Genomic DNA, 15,911 nt, shown 5'->3' on the forward strand with positions numbered 1-15,911 from the left:
CTTTTTCCCTCTAAAGTGAAATTATGGAGCAATGGATTCCAGTCACTTCAGATGCCTGTGTTTGCTTGCTGTTTCTGCACACACTGATAAATAGCTTCAAGGAAATATTTGTTTACTGATAGGCAACATACCAGAGTAACGTTTGAGCTGTATTTAAACATTAGAGGAGTGTAAACAGACACTCTGTAAAATAAACATCTGGAACCACTGGAGTTTTTTTACACAGGTAGGTACACTTGGAAAAGGATCTTCATCAGAATCATCTATCCAGGAAATACCTATTGTCTAAAGCTTTGTCCAGGCTTTTTATCTGAGGCAGTATGTTTATAGTTTAATTATTTAGTGATTAAAAAAAAAAAAGAAATTATTCCTGCAGTCGAAGGCAAGTAACATCTGCTGATTAAGGCTTTCTATACTGTTATAACAGCATACATATCACTGACCATACAGATACCAGCTTTTTGGGAGGAGGCTAAGAAAAATCAAAATCCCCAATGTTGTTACAAATTCTACGTGCAGATCAGAGCTGCATCTTTAGAGTACTGTTTATACTGTACTAGATTACTGTTTCTATCTCAGATCCCCTGTTAATTGAGCCTCAGTCATTTCGTAGCACTCACAAAAAGCTGATACTTCCTCCTCTTTCAGATGCAAGTCTTGTTTTCCAAGAGTATATACACAATTTTCCTGAACTGAATCAAGATACTATAAAGAAGATGTAGTAGGTCACAGATAGTTGACCTTTCCAGATTTAATCCAGGCACAAGAGACATTTCAAGAGGAATTGACTGATTAGAACTTGGACATTTGCATACCTGACTCCAGATTTAACATAGTAAATCCGATTTGAAAAACAGGTAGGCTGGGGAAGTACATAAGAGTCTCTTAAAAGTGGGAATTAGGAGACTTCCGTGAAGACAGGTTATCATATAAGCCTATTGCACCTTTCTTTGAGGCAGCAGTAGTACACTAAATGAACAACTGATCTGAGCAATGATACCAGTTTCTACATTTCCAGAAAATGCAGTATGAGCTACTGTTCCGTTTAACTTGGAAAGGAAATTAATTCTTAGAAAGCATTTTGACTTTGTATGATATTATAGTTTTTGTTTACATTTCAGTAAGTTTTTATTTTATGATTCTTTTATATATACACTGTTTACTTATCTATGAAGCACTCACAACAGCTTTCAGTAGTAGTAAATAGGCCAGCATTGGAGTATGTTATAGGAAAGGATTATGACACTTTCTGGAGAGTCTTTGAAGATTCTTGTATAGCTTATTACTGTAGGCAAAAACATCACTAATTGGCATGGAAATTGTTTCTAGGAGTGCTGTAATTCTGGAAACATTCCTAATTAATCCAGGAAAAAATAAGAGGGTAAAAAGTTTAGTAGATAGATAGTACATTCAGAAACTCTGCCCACATCCAACATCTCTGAAGCAGGACACCCCCAAACTATGGAGGATCTGTTTTCCTCTCTGCATAGGAGAAACTTCCCACTCCCTCCCTTCCTCCCTAAGATGAGCCTCCTTGCTTGTGATGGCGTGACAACCTGGTGGCCCAAGTACAAAGCTCTGTTCCTGAGGGTGTGAACTAGGAAAGTTATTTTGCTCTCAGTATAAAATAAAACCAAACAAAAAAACCCCTCTTTTGGTTTCACTCTAGCACAACATGCCATTCTGGAGAATCTCTTGTCATGCTGACCTGGAAGCTCTTCGGCACGCCTTGGAACTTGAATATTTGTAGCAGACCCAAACATCTTAGCACTGTGAGGGCTTCACTCGAAACTATTACATCGGTTTCACCTATTCCTCAGCATTTTCTTATTAAAAAAAAAAAAAATCCCACAGCAACTGCAGCTTTTCTTTTTTTGAAGGAGAACCATTTCAGTGGAAGCCTTTAAGAACTTGCAGCCAAAGAACATTGCATCAAGTCTTTCTTCCTTTGAACAGAGGAAAAGTCTTCAGATCACCCACTGGGGATCCTGCAGTTCTATGGTTAAGCTGGATGCATAGAGCCGTAACTGCCTTTTTGCCATCAACGACAAACACAAAAGACTAGAAATTTTGGGTCTGCTTGTCAGTTTTCTTGCTTTTGAAGGGGGAAGAGGACATAGTAAGGAATCTCTGAGCATGCTCTGTGCACAACTCATCACATCACATGGGACCTTCTGAAAATAAGAGTGAAACCGTTTTTTTTTGTTTGTTTTTTGTTTTTGTATTTTTTTAATTTATGAACTAATCTCATTACTCTGGTATTAAGCTCTGTACCTGTGTTTTTAATCTGGCTTTTTGGGGTGGGTGGGTGGGGAAAGTCCTGCCATTCTAAATTAATAGTTCACTTCTCCAGGACAAACTCTGGAGAAAATCATATCGTGTACATTAATAATAATGACACATGGGATTGTTGGTAAGAACTATAGCTGTGTTTTTAAATCTTACATAGATGGTATGTGGACTGTGCATGTGTCTACACGGTGCCTTATGCTGCCATCTTGGGTCTGGGGGTTGGGGTAGGGGAAAAATACCTTGTGATGAGTGAAAGGCATTAAATAATAATAATAAAAAAAGTGTTTACATTTTGGGGGGACTAGATTACCTGCCTTCTCTCCAGCCACTCTTGGATCTAGTGATATATGTAGAATACATACTCCCCATTTCAAGCTGGGGTTGGACTGGAAGGACTCCGAGAGCCAGAGCCCCTCAGATGTAAAACACAGTCTGTGGCCCACTGTTGTCTGTTGGTAGAGCAGAGTGAAGACAGTCGACTGGCTGTGTCCACTGGGAGACAACATGGACAGTCAGCAAATCCTACTTATCTTGCAAAGGAAGATAAAGTGCAAGCAAATATTGCAGCTGTGCATATTTATTTCTATGTAAATAAATGCATCTACAAATAAGATTCAGCTTTAGGATTTCTGCTGAGCTGGCCAGTTAATCCTTGCTGTCAAAACATTTTAACTCTCTGGGCTTGGATGAATCTCTGAGTCACTTTCAAAACTGTTCTTTCTTGCTTGCTGTGGCACCCAAATAACCTCAAAGGGATCAGGGCCTCATTGGAAAAGGCATTAGAGAGAGATGTAGCAAGTAATGTAATCCCCTTGTCCATCACATAGGAATCAGGGTGAAACGAGAAGTGTTGCACAAGTTGCTGGTGTTACATAAGTGCTACACTGTTACCCAAGCCTGAGGGATACTCCCAGTGTCCAAAAACATTCACCTCAGGAAACAGATTCACTGCTAGATTTGAGAGGGATTTTCAGCAGGGCTAAAGCAAAGAATCTGATCACAAATAATCTGATCCCAGCCTTTGGCTCAAAAAAGTAGCAGCCAGGCAGCAGCTGTAAAACATGTTAGCTATACTTGTCTACAGCAGGCATGAACAAAAACAGCCTTTAATTATGTGCTTTGGAGGCATTTGCAAGCTTCTCTTGGGGCTGAGCACAACACAAAATCAAATGTGGGTTTTTTTTCTAGAAGAGGTGTTGCTTGTCTCATGGCCTGCTGAGAAACAAGTCTGGCAGAATCTTTCCCCTAAAGGTTTTCCAGCTGTGTGACTGTCACAAATAGAAAGTTTTACCACAAGTGAAGGAAATCAAACTCAATGGAAGATTGACAGATGCTCGCAAGATAAGCACACACCCATTTATAAAAACCTCTGAAAGAGGAACAAATGCTAGGAATGGCAAACTCCTAAGAAAGCAAAACTTCAGTTTTTAACAGCCTGTCAATCAGTTAATTGCTCTTGCTTGAAATTCCAGCACTAACACCTGCCTCATCTGAGTCAACAGCACAGATTTTTCTGAAGCTTCTTAGAAGATTTTGCTGTCTGAACGTATTTAAAGATTCTCAGGTTCTCTCATTTTTGCCTCCAAAGTTCCTGGCAGAACTTTGGGCCTGTTCTCTGTTAGTGCCTGCTCATACTCTGCTTATCATTGCTGGAACTGATTTCTCCATATTCCTCCCTGGTTCGCTCAGCTAGTGATGTTTACTTCCCCATGGGTAACACTGCTGATCAGGGTGGCATAAACCAGCATTAGGAACACCTGTTTATCCGACTTGGCATACCACCTCCTTCCAGTCACAGTGGCAAGTGTTCACCTCTCACTAGAGTATGAGGATTTGCTAGTCCCAGTAATCTATGATGACCAAAAGACAGAATCTGTAACACCGATCTACTCATAAACATATGTAAGCGCTGGGAACTGGCTGGCACGTGCACACACACACACACACACGCACCACTCAGGCCTTGCTCAGCATTTTCACCTGACCGTGTTTTAAGGTATTTGCACACAATGTTACAGCATTAAATCCTTTCTCAATCACATCACTAACCAGATCAGAGTACAAGTATGCTGTGACAAGGTTCCCAGATAAGCATTAGTATAGCTAAATCCAATGGTGAGCAAACCAAGCAAATCATGCTAGTAGCATCATTAAAATGAATAGTTGATACCAGTATATGTTCTGCCAAAGAATTATTAGTAGGTTAATACACTTCTCAACCTGCAATGAAAACTTTTTGTATCTATCTTAAATATAAAAGAGGGGGTGAGAGATATGTATCTGGTGAGATTATATTGGTTTGAGTTGTGCATGGGACTGTAAGCATGAGGCTGCTGTTGCTGCTATCATCACAACTCATTTCTAACACTTCAAGGACATCCAAACAAGAAAAAAATCTGCGCACTGACAAAACATATTCATTGCATTTCCAAGGGTATCCTTTGCTCTATCATTTACTGAGTGTTAATGTTCCCAAAATTTCATGTTCAAATCCTTTCCATGCCATGGTCTTCAGGCTTCCTAATTCTTTGTAAAGAAAGCAGAGACTCTCACCTGGCAGCCAGAGTGAAGACTGCACTGCTAGCGTGAGCCTGTGCCAACACTTGGGCCTCAGGCATATATATTTTCTTACTGAAAAAATGGGACTTTTAATAGCACCAGTCCCAGATACAGTAACAGTCCACACCTCCAATCACGTCATGAACCCCTAACAGTGTTCATTCCCGTTCTGCTGTAGCAGAACAAAAGAGCCACATCAGATCCTCTTCCAGAAAGGTGAATGAGAAATGAAGCAATTCTCAAGCAGTTACAAAATAGCACAAAGCTATGGGTTAGCTGCGAGTGTGTAAGCCTTCCTCTCTAAGCTTCTGCATGGAGCAGCATTACCACGTTAGTCAGGACTGAGATAACACCTGCTGATTAGAGCAGTTTTGTGACAAGCTACCACAGTCTCTATTTTCCTCTGTTCACATAAGCACCATGTGCAGATGCTGAAGCCCAGCAGAAACAGTGAAAAGCCTCCCCAATAATTTGGCAGAACTGTGATCAAGGAAAAAAAACAAGCCCTCTTTTTCCCTCAGAAGTAGGGTTTAGGGGTTTTGTTTGTTTGGGGGGGAAGGTTGTTTTTGTTTTGCCAAAAGTGCAAGGCAGACCGAGTATTTTGTTGTCTTTTATAATAGAGACTGGATTTGAGTTAACAGCAAAGGCATATACTGGAAACTGTTTTTAAAATATTTTATGGCATTTTAAGGTCTTTTCCAAACTGTTGCAGCCTCACAGCATGTTTACTGTTTGCATTTACAATAATTTCTAGAGCAGTGCAACAAAATTTGGATAATGCAGGTTGCTTACTTGGGCCAGAAATTTCTCAGAAACAGGAGAAAAATCTGATCAAGTTTAAAATTAAGGACAGCAATTCACTTGCTATGTACTTTAGATAGGATGGAGTTTCAATGCTGATTTACTGTAGGTGCACTGCTGGATCTATTGCTGCAAGAGCAACACAAGCGCTGAAGGCCTGCTGCAGACACTTGAAACGCTGTAGTTACAGGAAGATAAATTACTTTAGACAGATTGTTATAGCCTGTCACCACAAAAGGTAGGTTCTAAGGGCCAGAGCAATTATTCCTGCTTTTCCTAGAAGTGTTTAATATTGCTCTATTACCTTTTCTGTCTCTTGTGGTATTTCTCCATCATCTCTTCTCTGTAAGTCAGGTAAGGACTTTCCGTACTTACTGTAGTTGTTCTTAAGTAATATACTGTGGGCTTCATCAGAGCTTTTTTAGCTTCAGTATGGCCAGAGCTTCACATCTAATACTCAGGAGATTTACAAGGTACTGTGCAAAAATTTATCACAATAATTCATAGTATCATCTCTCTTCCACTTTTCACAATGATGTTTTCCTGTATGCCAGGACTCTAAATAAGAAGATAATAGTTTGTTTTTAGCAGATACATTTTATAGAAAGCATAGCATACATGTCAGTATGTAAAAATTAAGTAGAAAACCTGGAGATTAGTCACCTTTTCTCAAGTTTCAATTGTTTATATATTGTTGAAAAATGAGCAAGATTGTAGCAAATTCAGTTGTGAAGAGCTCTTGTCCTGCAAACAGGGAACACACCAAATACTTAAAAAGAGAACTAACAAAATAACACTTGCTGAGAAACCCTACAACCAAGACAAAGATTATTCAAAAATGGAGAGAGATTAATGACCTAGGTAGCCACTGGCAACCAGGCTTCAGGGAATTCTCCCAGCAGACAGGGACAGGCAACATGCTTTCTTGGGCATGGCTGCCGTTCCCTTCACCTCTGGGTCCTACAAACACTGCCTCAGACAGTAATTTAGTATGGAATTGTTACTGTTGCTCCTTTTTTCCAAGACCATCTTCTGCTCAGCACATCAAATTTCAATTCTGCCCAAGCTTTGGCCTCGCTAAAAGCTCAGCAAGCTACATTTCCAGGTTTAATGTGCTTTACCTGATGAGCAGTATTCATATATCCATCCATACCTTTGAGCCTCTTCCCTATAATGACTTGCCAAACTGCACCCACTTAATGCAGTTCTCTTGTGAAAGCCTAACTCTTTGAGTTTTGAAAGCACTAATAATCCACATCACATACCTGGTTTTCCCCACATCCACTTCAGATGAAGGACTGAAAGAAAAAATAATTTTCCCAAGATGACTTCATCCTTAGAGTCTCTCTACCCATCCGATCTCAATTGCCACTTCTAGCAAGTCTTTCATTTTGTGGACTGTAACACAAAGCAACTAGCTCCTGACAATCAAAACACAACATTGAGATGAAACGTATCAAAACAGGTTATCTTCATAGGTCTTTTTTTCTTCAAACTTTTAGTTAGTTAGTTAAAATAGAACCTGGATCTGAACCATTTATGAAAACAGCTTTGGCAAAAATCACACTTGGGCCTTGCCTAACTGTGAATAGTTCAGATACAACAGAATAGCACTTTGTCAAATAACCAGAAAATTGCAAAGAAAATAGTTGCAAGATATACCTCATTGCTGAGGATGGAAAAACACATTGTAATTTTTCTGTTTTACCAATTTCTTAAATTGAATTTATTTCCCTGCAGTTCTCACGTTTAACCACCTGAGGGCAGCTGGACTTCATAGTAAACTACACAGTGCAGAAATGTGGACATACCTCCTTCCTCCTCCAGACAGTTGTGTAACAAAATCTTCATTTAGTGAAGTCCATTTCAAAACTCTTGACTCACAGCTATCGTAATTGATGAATGTTATGTAAGCAAAAACAAATTCTCAGCATTTTGCCCTTTTCCTATGAAAGATACTAGTGGACAGATAAGGCAAGCATAGAAGAACTGACTGACACTTGACAGCTTGGCAAGTGCAAGAGTACAAGTGCAAGAGCACTTTCCAAAATGTCTTCAATTAAGGAGCAGCTGTACAACCATTTTAAAAACTAGGGTAGCCCTTGCCCTGCATATTCATATGAGCCACGATCATTCAAAAAGCACAGGTGTTAGGAGAAAGGGGGAGTTTGGTCTCATGGTTCTGCCTCTTTATGTAAAGGACAAACTGGGACAGGAGCCTAGACTGAGCACTGACAGCAGAATTTATAGCACTCCCTTTGAACTGGTGTATCTGTACTGAGCCTACACCTCTGGAAGGACTGTGTTGCACCTAACTGCTCCATGTTCCTCCACTATATAACCACTTATATTTCTTTGATTTCAACATGGAGAACCAAAATTAACTGGCAGCAGCACAAGAAGGTGACAGCACACTAAGGATGAATTCTTAAATCCTGCATTCTTAGCCTGCCCATAGTTTCAGTACGAGCATATTCACCTCTCTCCAATCACAACTGCCCGAAGCTAGACTATGACTACTGCAATAATTACAGATGTATGGCACTGATCCAACTTCTGGATCAGCTGGTCTGCTTCTCACATCAATATATTAACATCAGACTTCTATTATGAAACCTTATGTTAAAGTCCATCTAGATCATGCCATTTTGAGGGCTACAACAAAACTTCAGAGCACCTTGAATGTAGTATTAGCACATACTTTTTGAACAATGTAGGTTTGCTAAAGTTACACTACAGCTTTTTTTCCTCTTTGCTTGGAAAATATTGCCTACAGAGCAATCGAACCTTGAGTTGACTGGCCCAGATAAGGAATGCTGGTGTCAGTCTCCCCTCCATTCCTCATTGAAAGCCCAAGCGATAATGAAGATCATAGTATAAAGATTTCTAAACTAGAACTCCAAGACAAGCTAATTTTGTCCTCCCAAACCAGAGGAATCAGCAAAAACACGTCCACAGGCCATTTAGTAGGTCATAACAGAGGATGGCAAACCAGAGAGAGCGCCAGTGCCTGCGGCTGAAGACATGTTTTGCCAGGATGGTATGTTGGCCAAGGCCAAAGAGGCCTAAATGGATCAAAACTCCTACATCAACAAAAGAGAGACCCTCCACAGAGTAGGGGGATACTCTATACACAAGTGATTGCTGCAGCTTATGCCTAGCCATGGTTATTTGTCCAAATATTTAATAAAGTTGTAGCCTATCTTTTAAATTCTTATCACATACCAGTGTGTCCTCCTCCCATGTGTCCAAGCCAGAGATATATTCTTGCTTCACTTTAGCTAACACAAGATAAAATCTTCAGAAAAACAATATTCTTCGACTCTGTAATCAGCTAAAATGTGAAAAACAATACAGTCACTAGACTATCAAGATTATACTTTCACCTTGACTGGATAAATCCTTTTAAAATCCCAGCCTTCTTTGGGATTGTGTCAACTGTTCTTTTACATGAGGAAAGAAAACAACCCTATTATAGAAAAAACAGTATCTGTTAAAGAAAAAAACCATAAACACTGAAATAGAGGCTTCAAAAAGCATCCTGGTTTCCTATAACACTCTTTTTGACTTTTCATCTTTTTCATTTTTCCTTCTAACAGAAGATCTTATTTCAGTGATAGAGATTACAAAGTTACTAACTCAACATTCATAATTTGTGCTTCTCTCTAAAAAGTTGGACAGCTAACTTTAGTTGTTTTACAAATGTACGTAGTAAAAAAGCTACAGAAGTGGGAACTTTCAAGACAATATTCATATTAAGATTTAATAATGAGCTATTTCACTAGCTCCCTGTGTTTCTTTTAACAGATAATTAAGACACATAGCAGTCTTGCCCAATTCACGCGCTCTTAGAGGACTACAGCAGTACTCATCATGGAATCCACTAACTCTAACCCACAGATATAACTAACAAGACTATAAATACCAGTCCATAATGTCCAGCCTCAATCCAAGTAATGAATAAGTGTTACACCATAAACACTGGATCTTTGCTATTAAAAATGAGAGAAAATGAATGCTACTGTTTTAGACATAAATGGCTTCTTATTTATAGACTGCCCACACTGCTTTGATTTTTCTCAATTTGATGGACTTGGATTCAAAAGTCCCACAGTTCTGAGACTGAACACCCTAACACAGACAACTGTGATCTGGAGACTATGCAGAAATATACATTCATCCAGATTGAAGTAAACTGGAAATCCAGGAACACAAACCATTTTTCTAAAACAGTTTAATAAAAAATCGTGAAGTTTCTTGAAAAATTGGAGAAACCCAAAGCATATTGTGTGTGTCACCTGTATCAGTCACAAAGAAACACAATCATCGAAAAAGATATTTAAGTTTAATACAAATTTTATACAAAGAAAATGTGAAAAAATACTTCCATATGCTAAAAGCAATTATGCTTCACAAATAAGGCCAGCTAGGCTATTTTTGACACAACTGCAATTCACGAATATTCTGTTCTCGCTTTTTTCTTCTAATACTTTTTTTTCCTCTAATCTGGGTACTAGCTGGAGACTGTACAAACCGCATTCTTTTATAAACAATGGGAGAAATCAACATGACTAAAATGTACAACAAAATGTACTGGAATGATATCATACAATTAATTTTCTCATATACATACATCACCTTTGCTTTGTTCAATGCTTTCGTTTTACACAACATACAAAATGGTACTACAGTATAAGTGTAACAGACAGCATTTTCATGGGTTACTTTCTCTCATACTGTACTGTTTCATGCTTACATAAAAACATAAATTCCATCATATAAATAATACATGCTCTGGCCCAGCATCAAAAGTCCTTTGCCCATGTTTCCTGATCTATGTTTTTCTCCACACCTAGTTCTTGTTCCATTTGAAAAACATTTCAAAGTCCTTTTTAGAGGATTTTTAAAAAAAGAAAACTGAACTGTGAAGCATAGGAAAAAGCTCTACTTTTCTTGTCTTTGATATCACTGATCAGAAATCATGCTACCAACCAGCTGGTGTTACTCTTTCCAACTTTTCTGATATTAGGCTTAATGAAATTTTAATTTGTTTCCTGTAAACAATATAAATTTTAACAGTCTGGTCACTGTAAAAAACAAGGTAAATACCCTCTTTATGTATTGCAGGTCCACAGATTGGAAATGTCATAATTTGCCTAAGACAATTAACTGAACAGATACACTTCATCATTTGGTTGCACAAAAAGAAATTCTAATAGAGTTTCAAAGTGCAGAACTTGTTCTCAATCCAAATGCAGATCAAATTGTTCAGATTCTCCTGATTATCAAACATTAAGTGATTTGATGCACAACTGCAACTTCCCAAGACAAGTTTTCAGTGTTAGCTTGTGATAAGGCTGTTTTAAACCTTCCTTTACCAACTTCAAACACTCTTTATAAGTTAAAGTCAATACAAATATAAAAAGGAGATGGTACTCTAACTTTAATGACATCCACAAATTGTACATTATTTACAAAAGAAGCATAGATTTAACATGGATCTTACCTGTCCTCTGCTTTTTTAAGCCAGCGCTAATGCTTTACATTAATGTAGTGTAGTAAATGCTTTGTACACATATACAAAGCTAAAGTCTGAACCTTTGAGGTTAATCCAAAGAACTGTGTTTATTTTTCACATTTCTATTAGACAGATTTATTTATTCCAACAATTGTATGGACTTCTTGTTAGCAGTTAGACTCTTCGTACTTGGACTGGCATTGTGGTCTGAACATACTGAACTCCAGTTCTCATTGCCACTGTCCCAGCAGAAGGACTTACCACTACAGGAATGGTCTGTGGATTAAAACCAAGAGAAACATATTGTTATGTTAAAGGTCACATAAACATGACCACAGAAATAGAGATTTATTTTCCAGGGAAAATCCAGAGCAAGTTCTAATTTTGTTCAAGAATTAATACCTTTATTACCACAGTATTACCTCATTCCGAGACAGAAAGTAGTGTTTTACTCACTTTCCTATAAGCCAAGGGTTTTTTCTTTATTACTATTACTTTATAATTACAGGGGAAGGTGGTCCTATAGGTACTGGACATACTCTGCCTATGCTTGGAGAATTAGGTTTTCATAGTTATTAAATCCAGTTATGTATTTTCCCCAAACTAATACACAAGGAAAACAAAAAGGGCTAAGAAAATCCTTTGTCATTTGAAAAAGAGTTTTGACGAATCAAACTGGAGTACAAAAATACCCTTATTTAAAAGTATATTCTCATTACACATTACTTGAGTCTTTTTCCCCCAAAGGAACTCCTCCATGCATTCAGTCAACACAGAAGAGAACATAAAACATTCGTTTGAACAAAAAAGTACTTTAAATTAAATTTTGCCCAAATCAATAACAAAACCATCAGCATTACTGGAAACTGTCTTGTACTCCCTGCAAAAATACTAATATAGAATAAACTTTGCGCTTTCATCATACAGATCATGATTTAGAAATCTTAACAATGGGAGTTTCAGGACATCTCTATAGTAATTGATTCTACAGATGGAGAGACAAAGGCACAAGAATGTTAAACAATCCGGTCAAGGTCACATCACTCTGGAAGATCTGGAAAAGGATTTATTGAATCTTGAGTCTGAATCTTAACCTTCCTCCAGAAATGTGAGGAAGTTTAGCAATTCTATACCATACAAACTGCAGGTATGCTTTGATACAGTTCCACTGATGCACAACTGGTGATCAAACAAATGCATCCATTTCAGTTCACAATGTTTTAATGTGGAAGAAACAAGAAGTGAGATTTTGAGGAATCTGAAAGGGATGCACAGGCCTTTCCCATGATGCTAGCGTAAAATTCCAAAGAGAATATGGAAGAAGAAATACAAGTTCACTGAAGCCCAATGTTTCCCCACACTGTTTTAAGGAACTACATTAGTGTCTTGATGGTATTCAAAAAAGGTTGTGAATATCCCTACTGAGATTACAACCTAGCGTGTTTATCAGCGCCTCTGCGACAAAGTCTATGTCTTCCAGAAGCCTGCCATTCCATTCCCTGGAATGCAAAGATGATGAATTCACATTTTCACAATATCTTAACTGCAAAAAGAATAAAAACCAAACATGGAATAAATTTGCTAGATAAATTCAAGATTACTGCTATTTGGTAATCAAAGGATTTCAGATGTGTAAAGAGAGTTCAATGGAAACGGTACAAAGAAGATTTACTGGAAGTTGTTCAGAGGAAGAAATTCCTAGCTGGAAACAAAGTGCAAGTTGAAGCCTAAAGAAGCCATTATATAAGTCATTATTAGTACTACAGGTGGGGAACTTAAGGTTGCCACAGTGATCTTTTAAATATACATACTTAGACAAATGAAAAAATAAGTTTCAGTTCTTATAGTGATCAGGATATGGAATGTGCAAGACTCCTTAAATGTGTTAGGATCATTCCCTGAGAGGTAATTTTTCCACCTCTGCCAGTTTTTCACAAATGTACATTCTGCATACATATTAACATGCACTAAGGTTTAAAATTATTTAAATTGCACGTGCAATTATTAGCATACAGAGGTGTCTGTAGCTGTGCAAGACTTATGCAAATATGTGTACAAAGTTTTAAACATGCACAAATAAAGGCAGAAACCTTTCAAAGTTTCCAATTATGTTTTACATAACTCAATATGCTTTGTATTACAGAAAACTGATGAAGATAATGGCTGTTTTTCTGAATATTACATGAAACCACTTTATGATCATAAAACCTCTCAGCTATTCACAAAGAATCTAACTTGTTTGATGCTTGCTATTGATTTTAAAACACATATAAAACCTTGTTGTTATAGCAACTCAGTCCAAGTAACTTAGGTGTGAAGATGCACAGTGCTCTCAGTTGAGATAAAATGAGTTGAGTTAAAATGCTGTTAGGAATGTGAAAAATTCATGATACCCACTAAAAGCAATAACATTTTTGTATGGAGTATGATGGTTATGAAATACTGTATGTACGTGTGTGTGCGTACACACAGACATTCACATATGTATGTTGCAGCTGCCACATATATATGTGTGTATGTGTATGTGTGTGTGTAGATATATATATAGTAATTTTTATAGCAAATTAGGCCTCACAATCACAGTATGAAAATTAACTTAAATTATTTAACTTCAGTCAGAAAATGAACTGAAGTTACCTAAACATGGGCTTCTCCTGTTGAACCCACCGCTGAGACAGGACATGCAGTTCAGTTACCAGTGCAATATGAGCATTTTTCTTTTTGGAAGGAAGAATGTCAGCTCAGATCCCATGCTGCCTCTGAACTGAGCACTGCAGAACATGACCAGTTAAAAGAATGTGATAATATGGCACATTAAAATACAAAAATGAACTCACTTCTGTCCCATCTCTGGTGACTGACATTAGGGAATTCGAGTGTCCTTGGTTAATTTTCAATGGAAAAAAACAGGACTGATTCCAATGCTATTTCTCATAATTTCATAATGCTAATGTACAAGACTGCCTAGTAGATCACTACTGATGAATGTATATTTTCCCTCATAGTTACTGAGATGTCACAGGAATATCAAGCATAGCTCAGGATTAGTTAAATCTTTTTAGGATACCACAGACAAAAAGATATTTAAAAGATATTTAAAATGAATTCTATATATTTACATTGCTGTTGCGGTCAAGTAAGTACATGAAACGGACAAATAACTAACATAATAATGTAAAATGGAAGTCTGACTGTCCTCAGTGCCTTAGCTATACTTAATGACAACGTCTGAATCTTTGTTATAATCAATGATGAAATGAAAGATATGCCAAGGGTGGAATGTTGCACAGCAAAATAAGACATTTTGCACTGCAAGTTGAGACTATACCAGTGAATTCATATCTTGATAGAACAGCAGACGGAGACAACCCCCCAGAAATACTGAGCAATTTTAATGCCAGGAACAGTGCTACTGCAGGCTTTAAATGATGATGTTGTACTTACAATTGTGGGTTGAGTAGTTGGAATATAGGTGGTGGTCTGCGGTACCTGGACCAGTTTTATAGGCTGGTTGCTTGTCACACCTGTTGCTATCTGCAGAGACAGCACAGGCAACCTCAGTAGAAGTCTCAGCTTTTACATAAATTCCACCTAGTTATTATTATTATTATATGAAATTTATGTTGGATGTTTTGTTTGTGTTAAAAATTTGCATCTTAATGAATTCACAGGTTACTTCTTTGTTAATAAAACAAAATTCAAATTATGAACATGATCAATGTATACAGCATGATGTTTCAGCCTATGTGAAAGCAATTCCAGATTTGTATAATTGGAATATTCCCTGGCAGAAGTCTTGGTAATTTGACTTTCTCCCATCCCCTGTTCCCCCAGTAATACAAAGGATGTGCAGCCACAAACAATGCATGTGAACAGTGACTGAGCCAGAGAAGTTCAAGTAACTTCACCAAAGCATTCCAGTGGAACAGCACATCCTTCTTTGCCTCTTCAAAACTGTTTCCCAAGTTACTCCCTTGGAGGACATGTCATGTCCAGAGATCTAACACCAGACAGTACCAAAAGTGCCAAGAAATGAACACAGCTCTCTAGTTTACTATGCTTCCCAATTCTAGAGGACTATCTCAATGAGACATCATGCTGGAATCACAATACTATTGAAAAACATTAGTTTGCTCTTAATATTTTAAAATACAACAAGGCTCCTACTGATGTGGGGGATCATGTGAAAGGGTCTGAAAGATCAGCCCCCTGTAAAATTTTTCATTTAATAAATCTTGCAAGGGCAGAAGAAAAACGCTGCTGAAATTGGTAATAGTCAAGCCCTACCTATGAAGCAGAATCTTTTCTATAAACATTTTTCTATATATGCAATGTTAAGTCCCTTTTATTAGAGCACTTGCTCATCCTTGCCTACTGAATACTATCAGAGTAGATGCTATGGAGGATTTCGTAACTGCACACTGCTCCGTTAACTGTAGATCCAGGTGAATTGCTGTATCAGTGTTATGGAACATTGTGGTACCCTAGTGGCAGTCTGTTGTGATAAAGTAAGTTGATTTGAATGCAGGTCTTGAGCTTGGCCTCTGAACCCCCAGGCAAGAAGGGCTTGGAAGTGCTGCAGTCAGTATTGCTTATCAGAAGGCAACTTGTATCGAAAGATCCAGACCAGAAGCTACACTGATGGGTCCTGGAGAGAGAGAGAGAAAGAGGTCCAGTCCCCCTTGGCTGGAAGGATGAGTCAAGCCAACACAAGGTTTTATTGGGAATGAGTGGAGGGGAA

The 15,911-nt window shown here is 37.9% G+C and overlaps 2 protein-coding genes across 5 annotated transcripts in view; one reads left to right on the forward strand and one right to left on the reverse strand.

The window, feature by feature from the left end:
* Positions 1 to 1,801, forward strand: part of EYA2 (EYA transcriptional coactivator and phosphatase 2) — a 98,001-nt gene extending 96,200 nt beyond the window's left edge. Inside the window, exon 17 of the mRNA XM_067307500.1 lies at positions 1,670 to 1,801. Within this exon, the coding sequence (XP_067163601.1) occupies positions 1,670 to 1,750 (81 nt within the window). The 3' untranslated portion in view covers positions 1,751 to 1,801. The remainder of the gene's footprint in view (positions 1 to 1,669) is intronic.
* Positions 1,802 to 9,975: 8,174 nt separating this feature from the next.
* ZMYND8 (zinc finger MYND-type containing 8) overlaps positions 9,976 to 15,911 on the reverse strand; it is a 68,362-nt gene continuing 62,426 nt past the window's right edge. The window contains exons 21-22 of one of the 4 annotated variants that reach the window (XM_013961819.2): positions 14,615 to 14,704; positions 9,976 to 11,446 (exon numbers count right to left, since the gene is read on the reverse strand). In XM_013961819.2, coding sequence (XP_013817273.1) covers positions 11,345 to 11,446; positions 14,615 to 14,704 — 192 coding nt within the window. In that variant the 3' untranslated portion in view covers positions 9,976 to 11,344. Of the gene's footprint in view, positions 11,447 to 14,614; positions 14,705 to 15,457; positions 15,819 to 15,911 lie in introns of those variants that run through there. The other 3 variants (XR_001295339.2, XR_010886042.1, XM_013961820.2) reach the window with 3 other exon arrangements.

Source organism: Apteryx mantelli, chromosome 18, assembly GCF_036417845.1.
Source record: "Apteryx mantelli isolate bAptMan1 chromosome 18, bAptMan1.hap1, whole genome shotgun sequence".
Lineage (NCBI taxonomy): Eukaryota > Metazoa > Chordata > Aves > Apterygiformes > Apterygidae > Apteryx > Apteryx mantelli.